The sequence below is a fragment of the Lissotriton helveticus genome, chromosome 2_1 (assembly GCF_964261635.1).
Source record: "Lissotriton helveticus chromosome 2_1, aLisHel1.1, whole genome shotgun sequence".
NCBI classification, from domain to species: domain Eukaryota; kingdom Metazoa; phylum Chordata; class Amphibia; order Caudata; family Salamandridae; genus Lissotriton; species Lissotriton helveticus.
Genome location: NC_136059.1, coordinates 1,996,777,144 through 1,996,795,723, shown reverse-complemented (window position 1 = coordinate 1,996,795,723; position 18,580 = coordinate 1,996,777,144). Strand labels below are relative to the sequence as shown.

The 18,580-nt window shown below is 43.4% G+C and overlaps 1 protein-coding gene across 1 annotated transcript in view; it reads right to left on the bottom strand.

Annotated features, from left to right (window-relative positions):
- Nucleotides 1–18,580, bottom strand: part of LOC144819000 (uncharacterized) — a 752,739-nt gene that overhangs the window by 554,351 nt on the left and 179,808 nt on the right. Inside the window, exon 8 of the mRNA XM_078676962.1 lies at nt 14,314–14,391. Coding sequence (XP_078533088.1) covers nt 14,314–14,391 — 78 coding nt within the window. The remainder of the gene's footprint in view (nt 1–14,313; nt 14,392–18,580) is intronic.

The following is an 18,580-nucleotide window of genomic DNA, read 5'->3' as shown; positions in this document are numbered from 1 at the left end:
CCGGAAGGCTGTTGTTTATGTTTTGGCACTGAGCTCAAAGGCGGGTGCTCAAAACCTTTTCTCGGTGCCGCCCTTGGTCCGAAGGCAGAGGAGTGACCGGAGCCTTTTTTCTTATGGTATGGGAACGAAGTCTCTTTACTTACGATCCCGGTGTCAGGTCTTCGGCATCGGAGTCAGCGTCGGATACGGAGACGTGCTCCTACTCCATTTCGGCTTCCTGCGCTCGCAATTCTTCATGTTAGGACTCTTCTCCGAGGCGGTCCGACGCAGAGTTGCTTTGTTGGTACATTTCATGACATTGAGCCCGATGATCACGGAGGGTTTTCTTCGACCGAAACGACTGGCACGCATTGAAGTCTTTCTCGTCGTATTCCGAGGATAGGCAAAGGCTGCACACTTTGTGCAAGTCGGTGCGCCAGAACTTTGTGCGACACCCTGGACATAACTTGAATGGAATCCGTTCCATCAGATGCTATCGATCCGGCACAGGTAGGCCCTACGGCCTTCCACAAATGTTCCCATTGAAGGTTTTCGAAAGCAAATGATATGCAGAGAATGGGAAACGTGATCGATAAACAATACCGTCAAGGGTAGTGGATTGAGCCTCGAAGGGGGCCTGGAAGAAACGGTGTAGAACCGGAGCGCAACAATTCTCATCCGAACCCAATGGCGGAAAACAACAATCTAACAATGGAGTCGATGCCCAAGCGCACTTTCACCAATAGGAGGAGTCGCCTACCTCGTGACTGGAAAGACTTCTTCGAAGAAAAACAAAGGGCAAACATCCAGACCCAACACTACATGGTGATAAATGCAAAAGCATATGATCTACAGCTCATATGCCAAGAACATATTTTTATTAAAAATGCGTTTCCAATCGTAGAGGCCAGTGACACAAGTGGAGAGGTATTATGTGGAGTGTCATACAGTGCATTTGAGAAGAGGAGAGTGTTGTAAGGTCTATTGTCATATACTGGAGTGTTGTAGATTAGAATTGTGTAGAGTGTAGTACGGTATCGTACTGTGTAGCAAAGTGTTATATCGTGTATTGGCATTGTGTTTCATATAGTAGAGTCAAGTATCATAGACTGGAGCAGTGAGTTGTGCAGTGGAATGGTGTGTTGAATAGTAGAGTAGAGTGTTTTAGAGTGGAGTAGAGTAAAGTAGAGTGTCACAGAGTGGAGTATCATCTAATGGAGTGTTGTAGTGTACAGTGGAATAGTGTGTCAGAGTTGAGTGCTGTGTCTTATAGTGGAATGGTGTATTGTATAGAGAAGTTGAGTAGCGTGTTTTTCAGTGTCCTACAGTGACGTAGAGTAATGGGCACAGAGTGGAGTAGAGAGCCATAGAGTGTAGTACAGTGTTTTAGAGTGCAGTTGAAAACAGTGGAGTTGAGTGTCGGACAGTGGAGCGGCGTAAAGAGTATAGTACAGTGGTGTAGATTGGTATAGAGTGGAATACACTGGAGTGGGGTAGTGTAGAAAGGAGTTAAGTGTCAGAGTGGAGTGGCGTGTCGTAGACTTTAGTGACGTACGGCCACATGCATCATTGTTGTATTTGCGATTCCTAAATTGCGAAAATTAAGCAATCGCAATTTAGAAATCGCAAATACCTATGCATTAAAAATTCACATTTTGTTTTGCGATTCCTTATTTTTCCTTATTTGCGATTCCCAATTTTGCGAATCGCAAATAAGGAATCCCTTTACATTGATTCCTATGGGCCTAGAGGCCCATAGGAATCAATTGGAAGGCATTCTCATTTTGCGATTTGCAATTAAGGAATCGCAAAATGAGAATGCAATTTCAAGGGTGCAGGGGGGGGTCCTGCACCCCTGAAATTAAACTTGAAGTACATTTTTAACACACACATGCCCATGCATACATTTTTTAAAGTTTTCGCAAATTACCATGAAGGTTAACTTCATGGTAATTTACCACTTCCTATTTGCGATTTCGCAATTAAAAAAAAATCATGCATTGCATTTAAGAAATCGCAAAATTGCGATTTCTTAAATGCAATCGCAATTTAAGAAATCGCAAATAAATTGCGATTTCTTAAATTGCGAAAATAGCAAAAAGCTTCATGCATCCCAAAAAAGGGATTTGCATTCGCAAACGGACGAATTTTGCGATTCGCACCATTTGCGAATGCAAAAACCCTTGATGCATGTGGGCCGTAGAGTGCAGTACAGTGGCACAGCACACAGTCTAGTGTCATAACTTGGAGCACTATGTGCAGTATTGGAAAGTGATGTAGACTATAGTAGAGTAGATTGACATGCAGTCTAGTTGAGGTTTTTGAAGTGGGGTACAGTACAGTGTTGTACAATGGATTGACATACAGTGTTATAGAGAACAATGTTATTGGGTGGCGTGGACTGGTGTACAGTGGAGTACTGGAGTAGAGTGGAGTACTGTGTCAGAGTAGAGTGGAGTAAAGTGGGGTACAGTGGCATACAAAGAGCAGCATACAGTGTTGTCTGGTGGACTAGAGTATCGTAGAGAGGAGAAGAGTGTTGTAGAGTGGTATCCAGTATAGTAACATGTTGTACAGTGGATTGAAGGTGTCTAGACAGGAGCAAAGTCTCGGGGAGTGGCATACAGTGTAGTAGAGTGTTTATAAGAGAGCAGTTGCATAGATTACAGAAGTGTGTGAAAAGGTGGAGCTGTGTAAAGTGGATAGTTGTATAGAAGCGTAGAGTGAGGTAAAGTCTCTTACAGTGGAGTAGAGTCAAGTGGAGTGATGTAATAGTGTGGAGTAAAGTACAATAGAGTATTGGTGTGTCGGTGATTATGGAGCGGTGTGCAATAGCGTACACTGCTATAAATTTGAGTGGGGTCTCGTACAGTAGAGTGGAGTGCTGTGGCGTATAGAAAAGTGTTGTAGAGTGGAATAGAGTGTTGAACATTGAGTGTACGTGCATACAGTGGAGTATGATTGATGTTATTTGATTAATTTATTAGTCGAGCGTAACTATCACTCTGAAGGGAGCATCCTGGCGCTATGCGGAAATAAGCAAAGAGTGTCAGAGAGACATGTACTGTATCTCAATTTATACAAGTGAAGAAAAGAATACATCAGTGGATCCAAAGATCCAGGTCTCCAAGGCTTTCCTGAATTGGGTTTCTGATTCCATCAACCACAACTGTGTAGGCATGAGGTTCTATGCTATGGTTCCCAAGACTGCCAGGGATTTTCATCATTTAGTTTTGTCCCTAAGGGAAGGGGGATTTTGGTAGGTTTGCCGTGGAGGGTCTAAGTGTCCTGCCAGTGATGTGCGGAATGAACCTGGTGTACAGTCAAGTGGCATATAACAGAGTGGTGTAGACTGGATTGGCATACAGTGGCCTGGATTAGAGAGTAGTGGTGTACATTGGAATGGGGTCCTCAATTTCTAAAGGCTCTGAAAGCGATTAGTAGAAGCTTAAATAGAATTCTATTTTGAATAGGCAGCCAATGAAGAGTTTTAAGGGCTGCTGAGGCAGAAGATCGGCAGGGTACTTTCAACACCAGATGGGCCGCTACTGTTGTACAACCTGTAGCTTTTTTAGTTTTTGTTTGTTAACTCCTGTAAATAAGCTATTGCAGTAGTCTAATCTACACAGGATAAGCGTGACTGTCACTATCTTCTTTGCAGGGAAAGGAATGAAGTCAAAAAACTTTTTTTAAGTTTTGATAAGATTGATGCACATCAAAGCCACTACAAGGGCTTTAAGTCGAAATGAGATATAGTGTAGTTCCTATATCCCCAATAGGCTCTGCGCATTGGAATAATATACACTATAGTTTTGACATAGGACTGAGGTCAGTATGTCTCTATCGAGTACATTAAACTTAATTACTTGTGTGTGCCAGCTAACTCAGAGGTCACTAGAAAATTTCTCGAAAGAACAAGAAGGGATTCGTTTCTGACAACCGCATACACATGACAACTTTGTTTCCCTTAGAGTTGGAACAATATCTTTAGAGTTGTGGAAACAATAGATTCCATTTTCACTCAGTCAATCGTCCAGGCTTCGTTTCTACAGAGTTGCACAGAAATAGAGAGACAGGCGTTTCAAAAAAGGGTTTATTGAACAGTCTTATTTCTCATGCAAGAGATATGTACTGCTACAATCGTAAAATATAATGCGTACAGCGTTAGCAGTAATATAAAATAATACTGCAATAGCATGGTCTGTAGCTATGACATATATAGAAATACATACATGAATAACACAGGCTAAAATACTCAACTGGTGCTTCTAAAATAATCCTACCCCAGTGTACCTAACCTAAGTCTAGTATAAGGGAAGAAGTAGGTGTTGTTTTAGCTATAGTTTAGTTTAGTTGTGCAAAGAATTGCCAAAAGTTTCTCTTGATTCTTATCAGTTCCATACCTTAGAATGTGAGAGGTTGGTATCTCTTTCCCGGGACTCGATCCCTAACACCCCACAAGGGGAGTCAGAAACACTGGAGTTGGATTCTCGGCGAGGAGGATGACAGCGTCTGGTCAGTGCGTCAGTTGGGGAGTTGACTTCTTTCGGGTTTTGCTGTGGCAAGCGGCGTCGTGCAAGTAGGTAGCTGAACCGCACTGTGCCTTGCCATAGCAAGTTAAGGTATATTTATACCTTGAAGGTGTTTAGGAATGCCAGTATTGGCGTAAAAGTCGGGGATAAGAACGTCATGAATGAACCCCTAAGGAATAGATGTTCATGCATAATAAATGAGTTCTTGGACAAATCAATATCCAGGCAAGGGGAAGTCCTAAAGGCTTAATAGTCTGGTTTTCCAAAAACTCTTTGTGACTAAGAGGATTGGATGTAGTTGACCATGCATGTATTTGGTTAGCATGAGCAATGCCCAAATAAGGGCTGGATTTCTATGCCTAAATAAGGGCAATGTGTATTGTACCTATATAAGGGTATGAATCGGGAAATCTATAGACGGTATCTAAATCGAAACACTACAGAGAGAGGCATCAAATTTTACCACCAGATTCTTAACGAATTCTATTGTATTGGGCGGGACAGGCTCGTTTTCTGGCCACCATTGGGATGGATTGAAGGGATTGTCCTTGCCTATTAGCATTATCTCAGTTTAATCCATATTGCATTTAAGATGGCTGAGTCTCATTCAAAGGATGCCCTCATCTAGATATTGCTTAGAGTTGGACAGTGAAGTTGACGGAGACAGAGTGGAGTAGAATGTCGGAGAGTGTCATGGTGTGTGATAGACTTTTATAGAGTGGAGTTATACACCGTGGAGTATAGTGTCATACAACTGGGCCGCCTACACTGTTGTGATGTAGAGTGGATTACTGTAAAGTGGAGCAGCATATAAAGGAATAGCACACAAAGGAATACTGTAAAGTGGATTAGAGTACAGTGTTGAACAATAGAGGGTAAAAGCAGAGTCAAGGGCAAATGTGGACAGTACAGTGCATGGGGATAGAGTGCAGTAGAATCTAGCACAGAGTGCTGAAGAGTTTTGTTGAGTGGAGTTACATAGAGTAGAGGAGAGTACAGTGAAGTGGACTAGATAAGGAGGAAGAAACAGTGGAGTGGCATAAAGTGGAATAGCGTGGAGTAGTATAGACTAGAGTGGCGTACAGTGGAGTGGCATAGAGGGTACTAGTGTATAGTGCAGCTGGGGCCCATGCAGGTAAGAGTGGCGGGGGTATTTCAAAAGACGACGACGAGAGAAAACTAATTATTAATTTTGTCTCGTTGTCATCTGTCAAAATTCCCGCCTCCACCTGGCCGCACCACTCTTACATGCAAGAGTCGCAGCTGGTACAGTGTAGTAGCGTACAGTGGAGTGTCGTAAAGTGTAATAGCATATTGTTAGCATAGAGTGGAGCGTCTTACAGTGAAGTGGTTTAGACTGGAGTGGTTTATTGTGGGGGGGGGGAGAGTGTAATAGAATACAGTGGAGTGGCGTACAGTGGGGTGGAGTGGAGTGGAATATCATACAGTAGAGGGGCAAAACGTTAAGCTGCATACAATGAAATAGCGTAGAATGGAGTGGCGTACACTGCAATAGCGTAGAATGGGGTACAGTGGAGTGAATACAGTAGAATAGAGAGGAGTGGCATACAATGAAGTGGTGTAGACTGGAGTTGCGTACAGTGGAATGGGGTAGAATGAAATAGCATATAGTGGAGCGTTGTGGAGTGGCGTCCAACGGACTAGTGTAGAATGGAGTGGAGGCGGTGGTGTACAATCGAGTGGCGCATAGAGTGGAGTAGTGTATAGTGGAGTGACAAAGTGGAATGCCGTAGAGTGGAGTGGTGTACAGTAGAGTGCCGTAGACTGGAATAGTGTATAGTGGAGTTGCGAATAATGGAGTTGTGTAGACTGGGGCGGCGTACAGTGGCACAGGATAGTGTGGAAGTGTGGAAGTGGTGGTATAAGCACACTGAACGTAAAATAAAATTATAAATGTTGTAGTGGATGTTCTGCGTGCAGCCTGGATATCGCTGACTGATTCACCAGCATAACGAAAATGAGAATGAAGTGCGTTGTCCCACTGGGAAACGTCCCCCGGTTGCACTGTTAGACTCCCAAAGGTAGTTTAATCCAAGGATTAATCAACAAGAGTGTAATGGTACAGAATAGAATTTAATTATTGTTTAATATAAGGAAGTTGTAAGCATATATAGTTTACTTCAGAATATTACAACGTCATGGAAATAGAGGAGTGAAAATCTTCTAGACAAGGGTAGTGTATAGCAGCATACAGTGGTGTGGAGTACAGTGGAGTGGGGTCTAATTAAATAGTGTAGAATGAAGTGGCATAGAGTGGAGTGTCATACACTGTAGTGCCGTAGAGTGGAGTAGCATACAGTGGAGTGGCATTGAGTGGAAGAGTAGAGTGGCACTCAGTCAAATGGCAGAGTGGAATAGCATATACTGGAGTAGCATATAGCGAAGTGGCATACAGTGGAGTTGAGTGACATACACTGAAGAGAAATAGAGTTGCATAGAGTGTAATAGAGTGGAGTGGCACAGAGTGGAGTGTTGTACAGTGGAGTGGCTTATTGTGTATAGTGGACAGGCGTACAGTCAAGTGGCATATAACAGAGTGGTGTAGACTGGATTGGCGTACAGTAGTGTGGGTTAGAGAGTAGTGGCGTACATTGGAATGGGGTCCAATCGAATAGCGTAGAATGAAGTGGTATAGAGCGGAGCACCATACACTGGAGTGGCATAAAAAGGAGTAACGTACAGTGGAGTGCTATACAGTGGAATAGCGTGCAGTGGAGTGGCATACAGTGAAATAGAATAGAGTGCAATAGAATAGAGTGGAATGGCATACAGTAGGATAGCGTAGAGTGGAATAGCATATAGTGGAGTGGAGTCGAGTGGAGTGAAGTACAGAGGAGAGGCATAGACTGAAGTGTCATACAGTGGCATTGGATACGATGTAAAGTGGAGTGGCGAAGAGTGGAGCCTCGTACAGTGGAGAGGCGCTGAGTGGAGAGGCGTGGAGTGGCACAGAGTGGGACAGAGTATATTGGAGTAGCTTCAGTGGCGTGGCACACAGATGTATGTTACATTTAGAAACAATGTAGAATAAGGTATGAGGAGTAATGCCAAACAGCGAATTGTGCTGCCGTAGGTTTCTCCAGATTTACCAATCAATGCAAGACCATGCATAGTGACTTTGCGTTCCTTAGTAAATATGACTGAAGTATTGTATTGCCCATGCACCACCATAAGTGATGGAAGGATACCACGATCCAATAATACAGCTAGGCCCCAATTACATTTTGGGCCATGACATACCTTGATAACTTTGCAGTATAATGTGGTACATGGTGATAACAAACCAGTACATAATTGGGTAATAGCTGTTTTTAGAGAATGAAAAGCCAGCCATATTGTTTTTACTTCATTTTGGCTGTGTTCAATGTTAGAGTCTTAGATATAGGTAAGAAGCAAGTCCCTACCTATTACAACTTCATGAGAGTGGTAATAAGTTGGGAAATGTATTTATATTTCTTTTAAATACATTGACGGCCATGTACTGCAGTAATTTAAAGAAAAAGTGAAATTCCGTGAAAGTACAGCGGTGACAGCTATCACTAAATTTACATGCTGTATAACTTAAAAAATACTTACCCTACTTAACTGCAGCACCCAAAAAGCATAATCTCTTCAACATAATGCTGTCACATTTCATGTAAATCCATTCAGCCATTTTCACTCTACGTCAAATACAATATTATATGGAAAATGCATTGGTGGAAAAACACGTTTTGGGACCCCCTTTTATCTCTGCACTCCTTGATGATTCACCACAAAAGTTTCCGTCAGCTCAAAATGTAGAAAATTATATTGGTCTGGAAAGTTTTGTGGTGATTTGTCAAATATCAGAGGAATTCCTATCTTTGGGAATCCAAACTATAACTACAGAGTGGAAATTGGATTTGATGTGGTTGCTTTCTTTTTATCTAGTGTATTTGTTATGCATTTATTTATTTCTTTACATAATCTTGTGACTATAAATGTGTATTTTAGTTGTTCATGTAGTAATTCTGAAACTTTACATGTGTAGTCTAGTTTAGTTTTGTGCTTCCTTGCTACTTTTTAGTAGGAGTGTGCTACATACGCAGCCCAAAGTGAATGAAAGCTAATCAATGTTGTTATAAGAATTAAGATAATTTTTTCTCCTATAGCCAATTATCATGTCCTCCATATAGCAGTTTGTGTAGCTCACTGCACAGGAGAACATAAGAAAGATGTTTTTTCTTTGGGTTGTTGGGCACAGTTTTATTTCGTCAACCGGAGAGCATGCAAAGAAATCTTACATAGATTAAGATGTATTCTATTAGTTATTTATTGGTTTCTATTAACATGTGACCACATATATGGTTCTTTCAGTTGTTCATGTAGTAAATCTGAAACTTTATGTATGCATCCTAGTTGGGCCTCCTTGCCACTTTTAGTAGTATTGTATTACATATGAAGGCCAAAGTGAATTAAAGGCAATCATAGTTATTGCTATAACAATTGTGTTTCCCCTCCCCCAGTGGCCAATTATCATATCCTCTAAATAGTTTGTGCGGCTCACTTCTAGGGCATTTTTTTCATTTTGTGCATAAGACAGATGTTTTTTGTTTGGCTTGTTTGGCCACATTTATTTTGTGAGCCAAAGGACATGCTAAGAAACCTTATTTAGATTAAGATGTATTTTATTTGTTATGTATTTGTTTATCGTTTTCTATTAGCCTGTGACCATAAATGGGTCTTTCGGTTGTTCATGTTGTCACATGCTCAGGACAGTCCCAGTAAGGAACACCACCATTTACATGCTTATGTTTCTTGTCTTCTCTTTACACACATTTGCATGCGTGTCAATGCAGGACAACATTCTCCAAATCGGCATTGCTTACATTTCTACTTTTTAGGCACACCATTGTGACACCTTGAACATTCAGTACAGGGGGTAAGGTTCACTACGCAATTCTCGTTATTGACCGGTAGGTGATGACGCTATCCAACTAGAATAAACAATTGCGGCCGAACAGGGGTTGCGACATGGCCACATGGGTGTAGTTTATTATATAAACAGAAACACTTCCTTATTTAGGGAGAGGAACACTCAGCTGACACTGAGAGGTCACTGCATGCTGGAATTCCAACTCAGCTGATTTCTGTTTGCAGACACAAGGAATATCCAGCTCTACATCAAGACGGACAGCCTGATGACACTTATCCGCAGGTAATGGGGAGTTAGTCCACCTGGCAGGGATTTGGCAGATCACCCACTCCAGGCAAGACTACGTTAGGAGGCGCTTGGTAGGAGTGCACTATACACAGCACATATATGCCAGGATATATTCGCTGTCTTAGGACAATGGTGGAATTGTTCATACGTTTCACTGAATTCATAATGCTAACTCTTACGCTAATCTGTTTCATTCTACTAATTATCGCAGCAGACGTATTTTCCACATGAATCACCTTGCTTCAATAAATATTGAAACACCTTGCTGAGTATTTCTCGTGCATTTCTTTGGGTATGAATGAGAATCCAAATGAAAATGTTCTAGATCTGTTACCAAGATTTCCATGTGGGATCAGAGTTGTCATGTTCTAAGGCTGTACACACATTTGTCACGCTGTAAGATTAGGGGTGCGGATGGTGCACTGTGGGCGAGCAGGAATACAGGCCAACATATCCTGACGGTATGCTTTTGGGCTTCCGTGCTACTTTTAGTAGGATTGTGCTACGTATGAAGGCAAAGGTGAATAAAAGGCAGTCATTCCTATTGTTATAATAATCTGATTATTATTTTTTTCCTAGTGGCCAATTATGTCAAATTCCAAATAGTAGTTTGTGAAAGAAAGGAAAAATCAAATGATAATAACTTGATGTTATTATCATATCTCCTTCGTAAGGAGAAACAGAATTGTCGTCGTATGGAACGCCGCTGGCGTCTGAACTATCATGTCTCCGACAAACAGGTCTACAGGATAGGGGAGGTTCTATGATTCTGGTGCTATTAGATTTGTCCGCTGCCTTCGACACGGTGTCTCATGACATCCTCATCAGTCGTCTAGAGGGGGTAGGAGTGGATGGAGTGGCCCTATCATGGCTACAAAGCTTTATATCAGGCCGCTCACAAAGTGTTCGTCTGGGCTCCCACAATTCCATCTACAGGGAGCTCACAAAGGGGGTTCCACAGGGCTCATGCTTGAGCCCTACATTGTTCAATGTATATGTGGCCCCCCTGGCGAATATTGTGAGAGAACACGGGTTCACACCAATATCCTATGCTGATGACACTCAGCTTCTATTCCCTTTCCAGAACATGACACCAGAAGTAAAAAGCTCATTTTCTGCTGGGATGAGAGCTATTGCCGGATGGATGACCTCCAACTACCTACAGTGTAATGTCGGTAAGACGGAGGTCATGCTTTTCGGTGATGCCCCACTTCTCTGGTCTCCTGAGTGGTGGCCCCCTGAATTAGGTATGGCTCCCTGCCCTAAAGAAAATGTAAAAAATCTAGGCGTTAAGCTTGATCAACCCTTGGTACTTAAAGATCATGCCATACAGGTTACAGGAACCTGCATGAGGGTGATTGGCCTACTCAGGGGAGTCTTTCCCTACTTAGCAGACCACCATAGAAGAACATTGGTACAAACCCTGGTAATCAGTAGGTTGGACTACTGCAATGGGCTACTCATATCTGCCAACGAGGAACAACTGGGGAGGCTACAAGTAGCCCAGAATACGGCTGCCAGGTTGATCCTAAATGCCCCAGTCAGGTCCCCCTCCCGTCCCCTACTAAACAAGCTACACTGGCTCCCCATTCGCAAGAGAGTCAAATTTAAGATCTGCTGTACTATCCACAAATGCTTGTTTGGAACCGGCCCCAGATATCTTACAGAATTTTTTAAGCACTATCAACCAGGTCGAACCCTACGCTCAGAACACCAAGCCCTGCTTCAAATCCCTAGGATCAAAAGAGAGAGACAGGGAGGCAGAGCTTTATCATATAAAGGCCCCACTCTCTGGAACTCCCTGCCCCTCACTCTTAGGCTAAATTCCAGTCTGCCTGCATTCAGGAAATGCTTGAAGACATACCTATTCTCTACTCAGTAGCTTAGCATTGTCAATCAGCTATTATCCAGATTCTACTGTCTAGCTCTGTTTTCGGAAAGAACAAAGCGCGGAGATATCTCTTCGGAGATCGAATTCCTTGCGCTATACAAGAACCAAAAATAAAAATAAATAAAACAGGACAGATCTTAGGTCCTACAAAGCTTTTGTAATTGCAGTGAAAAGCAAGTATTTTAAAGCTCAGATTGATTCTGCAAAGTATTCTTCGAAAGAGTTATTTGCAGTTATCAATAAACTTACTGTTCCCAAAGCATTGAATAAGCTGGGGAGTCAACAATTTGTTAATGATATGGCCTCCACTTTTAAAACCAAAGTGTTGGATATCTTTAGCAATTTTAAGGACGGGCCAGGTCCTCAGTCGGTACCTAAGATGCAGGTTCTGGACAACGACATGAGCCTTTTTTCTGAGTTTTCCCCTGAGTCGGCAGCTACGGTGAGCCATTACATACTGGCCTCTAAAACAGGCTCACCATCGGACCCATGTTTGTCAGCCTTCTTGAAAGAGCTGGTGGACCTGGTGAGTCCTGTGCTGTTAGACATTTTCAACAGGATGATTTCCTATCAGTTGGAAGGAGACCTCCACTCTCCCGTTACTAAAGAAACCTACCCTAGACGCTACTGTTACGTCGAATTACCGCCCATTGCGCACCTCCCTTTACCGGCTAAAATTGTTGACAAAATTATGAATGTTCAACTGACTCAGCTTATTGATGACAATGGGCTGCTGGACCATTCTCAGTTTGGCTTCCGTAAGGAACATAGCACTGAGACACCCCTTATCAAGGCGACCGTAGAGATAAGAGCGGTTGTGGATGGAGGAGGCACTGCTGCATTAATTCTACTCGACCTCTCCGCAGCATTTGGCACTGTTGATCATACTCTCCTGATTCACCGATTAAAATTCTTGGCTGTGGATGGAATGGCATTGGCCCTGCTAGCCTCTTTTCTGCAGGAGAGGAGATCAACAGTGTCCCTTGACAGGTTTAACTCGGAGACCTATGTGCTGCCTTGTGGAGTTCCGCAGGGAAGCTCGCTGAGTCCACTGTTATTCAATGTCTACGTTTCTGAACTTGCTCTGCTGGTCAGGGATTATGGTTTTTCGTTAACATCTTACGCGGATGACTCACAGATTGTGGTTGCAGCTCACAAAAGTTCAGCCGCTGTGAAGTTTCATAACTGCATGGCCGCAATTAACATCTGGAAGAGCAGTCACTGCCTTAAATTAAACTCCGACAAGACGGAAGTGTTGATTTTCGGCAATTTACAACCTTCTTGGAGTAATCGCTGGTGGCCAGCAGAAATGGGCTCTCTGCCCATTCCAACGGCAAAGACCAAAAACGTAAGCGTACTGATTTATAACAGATTGACGTTTACTCAACAAACTAATACCATCGTGTCTGCCTCTCACTTCCTGATAAAAAAAATCAGGAAGGTACATCCCTATATTCCAGTGGAGACCAAAAAGTGGTGATCACTTCCCTCATACAGGCCAGGCTGGACTACTGCAACGGGCTTTATTTGAATGCCCAGAAGCAGTGTCTGAAGAAACTTCAGGTAGTGCAGAACTTGGTGGCTCGCCTTTTGTTGAGTCTGCATCGGCATAAGTCCATCTCAGAGGAAATTCGGAAGCTGCATTGGCTCCCAGTGGTGCAACAAATCAAATTCAAGGCACTTCGTGTGGCCTACAAAGCCCTGACACAGAAGGGTCCGTTGTTTCTTCAGGAACTCTTTGTGTGGTACCAGCCAGACAGCTCCGTTCCACTGGTGCAAAATTACTGGCGTTGCCTAAAATTCGGACCATGCATGGGGGGGGCGGAGTTTTCAGTATGGTACATCGAAGCTGTGGAACTTGCTGCCTCCCTAGATCAGGAAGGCCAGCTTCCTTCAGAGCTTTAGAAAAAGTTTGAAAACTTGGTTGTTCCAGTGAGGGGTGCTATGCGGGGTTGCTTACGGTCTTCAGCGCCGAGACACCTTTTTTGGTATTTTTGCGCTTTACAAATAACATTAACATTAACACATTAACATTAATATATTATTTGTTCTTGCTGCTGCAGTTTTACGGGGTGGGGCTGCTCTGCTCACAGAGGAGCAGGGGGTGGAGTGGTAGGCACTCTAAGTGCACTTGACTGTTTGGCAGCCGCCTCGGGCTAGCCAAACAGTCATGCACACTTTGCATCTTCTCCGCCCAAGAAGGAGGAGAGACGCAGAGAGGATATAAGTTTTTTTTCCTCTTTTTTTACACACCTCTCCACCCCCCATCCCCGCCATCCCCGATCCGTGCAAACCACCACTGCATTGGTGGGGAGGCCTTTAGGGTGGTGCTCTCTGAGACACAAACCCTCCTTATGCCATGGAATTGAAATCAACAATCCAACGAGATTCCAAAGCATTAAAAACTGTTGCATCTACAATTTTGTAAAGACTACTAAACGTTTTGTGCAGAAAGCATTTGAAAAGATGCTACACATTTAAGGGTCAAGTAGATAGAAAAAAAGAACCTACTCACTCATGATAAAATACCCTAGCCTCTGTCCACACCACACAACAATCTGGCACAGCAGTGTTGAAATAAGTCAAGTTAGTACCAATCCAGCACAGTACATGACTCACAAGGTTGAAAACAAAACTCAAATATGGTAACATCAAATCGATAAGATTGTGCCATCCTGTGGTGTACTATTGGGGCGGCTACTTACCAGTCCGGGACAGTCCGCCAGTCTGTAAAGATCCCACCCGTGCACTGAGCCCCACATTCGATGAGATGACCTGCAAGACTGGAGAGGAAAAGCTGATGAGTTTAGGTTGAAAAGAGAATCATTGCATTACATTGATTTACAAAGGAAAAACCTAATTTACTCCGGAGAGTGTGTCATGTTGCATCTCCGAGGCTTTGTTCACCATATCCCAACAATAGTTTAAAGTCTCGTCTGATGCAAGGTTTCTTGACCATTGACGACATTGGTGAGGGAAGTGGAGTGCCTCCTGCTACTGCAATTACCAATTCAAGCATTAATAGAAAATGTGAATAGAGTAAACATATACTTCTCTTTATATGTAACATAGTTATTTACATTTTCCAATGCTTAACCACATCATTTACAAATCCAATCTCCTATTCATAATTAAGGCATACTCTTGTAGAACATTAGACCCTACTCTGTCTTCCATGAACAAATATAGTTTTCCAGTCCCATTCTATAATGGTGAACGCACACAAGTCACTGCGCCCTCCTTGCTCAAATCTGGACTGGACTTGAACAGATAATGTAGCTGGTGCAGAAGAGTTCACCAGGCATATCTCTGTTCCCAAAGACAATATGGGGTCATTTAAACTTTGACAGATGCGGGCTCCTCCCAAAAATGGGCTTGTTTTGTATATGGGAAATGCATAAGCTATGGCTCTAAGGCGTCTGAAATGCAAATGTATTTTAAATCCTCCTGGGAACTCTTTTTGATAAAGTGTGCCTATGCCACTAACTGATATGTCTTCGGCTCAGGAATAAAGAGATCTCCAAGCTCCTAGATCCATGTGAAAGTGATCCAACCTAACCAAACCAGCTGGCCTTCCCAGATGATCAGAAGAAGGCGTCCAGCACGGAGGTACACTCGACACACTTACATATGAGGTTATTTAAAAAAAATAAAAAAAATAGAAGGAAGATGTCCAGAGAGATTTAGAAACCCAAGCACTCTTTAATTTGCAATTGAAGATAGGTCTCCGATGCAAGGGTGACCAGGCCGGTCTCTTATACAGCAGTCACACAAAGGCAACATTCATGCAGCATTTGAAGCCATATTCAGGATTCCTTTGGAAATCAGTTTTTTCAACACAAGAATTCATGGCTCAGGGCAACTCTTACATTAAGTAAGTCAACCACAACGGAAAACAATATGGCTTCCACTGACAAGCTTTCCACTGGCTGGACAGACACCTAGCTTAAAGGCACCAACTGATCTAATGGCACTGCCTTTTCAGCACTGAATCCACCTCCAGTGCATGTGTGGCTGTTATGAAAAAATATGAACAAGATTTGAGTCCCAAAAATAATTCAAATAAACAAGAACAATTTCTAAGAAAATGGAGAGGTAACAAGGGGTAAGAGACCGGGGGTGGAGCTGCAATATCTGTCCAGGTCACTCCCAAATGGCCTACAAGCTTGAGCCTGTTGCACTTGATCCAGCACAGAATATTTTACTGCAAACAAAGGACATTTTAGTCAGCCAATCACTGAGCAAGTTTGCTATGAGAATATTCCTTATACAGTTTTTATTTTGTACTTTTCCACAACCTGTGGGTAGGCTGGGTCATTTAGAGGCCGGTGGCAATAAGGCATTCTCCAAAAAATAGCCATCTACCGCTGCATTACCCTGTCGCTTTTTAGAGTGCAGGGGACAGAGATGTCTTCAATAATATCCTTTCAGTGGGCCTAGAACCCACAATATGGTGTCAGAACAACAGCCGAATTAAGTGGGAGCACCTATGACTTCAACCCCACCATTGGCCTCTCTGTCCTTGAGAAGCTAAAGAAGCTATTGTGTCTCAGGCCAGGATAACATCTAAATATCTCGAGCATGCCAGCAAACACTTCAAATTTGTGGATGAATGAAAAATTTACCAGCTATAGTAATGGAAAGGTTCAAATGATTAAGGACACGGAGGTGAGGATTATGCTTTGCCTCTAAACCTCTCAGGACCTGGAGGAGAGGATTAGGGTAGTTTAAAGCTTTTGCACCATCAAGGAAGCCTGATTGGAGATTGGTTTGAAGTAACATTTCCTAAAAGTGGAATTGGATGACCAGTCTGCTGCATTGAGAATATCTTTCCAATCTAGCCACAAGGAGAAAGCCTTAGACGCCATGGTGCCTCGCACGAAATGGGCACCGAATTCGACAGTATCGATACCCGCCTCCTGCATCGCACATCAAACCCATCTGGCATTGTGTGAGAGGAAACAGCTTTATGAGGTTTAGTAAGTGCGATCAGCAACTGTCTCTCCCCATGAGGACGGATATCCTCCGTAACAGTTTCATATGCTTTTATGGTTCTAACCATGCACAACTTTGGAACATCAGGAAATGCTGGGTATGATACAATTCTCGAGTTACTCTTTGTTTTTTTAGCAATATTGAAAGATACTGCTTCTGGAGTAAATACTCTATCCAAATCCCGAACATCCGAGACCCTTCGACAGGAAATTAAACACAGTAGACTGTCCAACTTTGCCAACAATTGTTTCCTCAAAAGGTAATTATTCGATGGCCATGACTTAAAGAGATTTAAAACTTAGTTCACATCCCATAGACTGGAATATCTTTCTTCTGAGGGGATTAGTAAGCGATTACCCCTCATAAGCTTGCATACCAGCGGGTGCTCTCTGACTGGATGCCCATCGACCGGTTTATGACCCACTGAAATAGCTGAACTAGGGGTATTGATGGATCTATAAGCCAAGCCATTGGAGGCTACGTCGGTCAAGAAATTCAGGATATGGACAATGTCTGACCCCAGAAGATCCACCTGGCGTTGGACACACCAACCCAGCCACCTTGTTTAAGCGGACCAGTAATGTTTATTTATACTAATCTGCCCAGGATTTAAAAAGCCAGGTGGAAGCTGTTCTTGAAATGCCCGGGATTTTCCCACACTTCGTGTAATCCTCCATGCCATGAGGTATAGGGAACATGCCAGAACCAGGAGGTGAGTGTTGCCCTGGGGATCCCGAAGGAGATCTGGAAACAGGGTTAGAAGGATTGGAGAATCCCAAGAAAGTTCCATCAGAACTGGAAACCATACTTGAGATCTCCAAATCGGGGTAATCACCACCAGATCCGCCTATTGTCACAGCAGCTGATACAAATACACATGAACATCGTGAACGACAGGAAAGCATACCCCGCCTCCGTGCGCCAGTCTTGGAGAAAGGGATCTGCTGCCTCTGCATTTGGATCCGGCCTCTAACTGCAATATCTGTCCAGCTGAAAGTCCAGCCGAGAGGCAAACAGATTGATGGAGAATGGTACCCACCTTTCCTGAATCCGTTGGAACACCTGCCGGTGTCATTTCCACAGGCTGACATCCTTCCATTGTCCTGAGTGCCAATTTGCCACTCGATTGGCCTTCCTCAGTAGATGCTCCGCTGACACCGAGATCTGACGAGACAGACAGTAAGCCCATAGAATATGAGGCTGGATCTGAAAGAGCCTGTGGCTGCTTCGTCCCTCTGAGGTGGTTGACATTGCGAACAGCCGTCACATTGTCCATTTTGAGAAGAACTGAATATTGCACCTTGTCTTTGATCCAGCATTTGATTGTGAACAACCCCGCCATTAATTCCAGGCAGTTTATTCGAAGGTCTCTTTCCTTTGAGGACCAGTTTCCTCCTGTGATAAAATCGTCACATCGAACTCCCCAACCTGAACGGCTGCCATCTGATTCTATCACCAGGTCCGGTTGGGAGCCGAAGATTGTTCGACCGTTCCAGACCTCCATGTGGGACATCCACCATTGCAACTACTCTCTCGCCTCCACTGAAAGCAGTATTGACTGAGAGTAAGTCAGGCCTCATTGCAGAGAGTTATCTTTAGGCATTGCAGGGCCCAGTAGTGGAGGGGTCCAAGAAATATGGCTTGGATAGAGGACGAGAGCAGTCGCACTATCCGTGCCAGCTGAGGCAGCAAAACTTGTGATTTGGACAGCGTCTTCCGGAGTTCGTGTTTTATCTTCATCAACTTGCTAGACGGAAGTCTGAGGGCAGCTTTCACAGAGTCCATGAGGAACCCCAGAAATTGCATGCTTTGTGTCAGGATGAGGGAAGATTTCCCTTTGTTGACAACAAAGCCCAGCCCCTCCAACAGGTCAATGGTGATTTGTAATTGCTACCTCAACCGTGTAGGACATTGATTCACGAGCAGGATATGGTCCAAATTGACAATTAACCACACCCCTCAGGCTCTGAGGTGCAC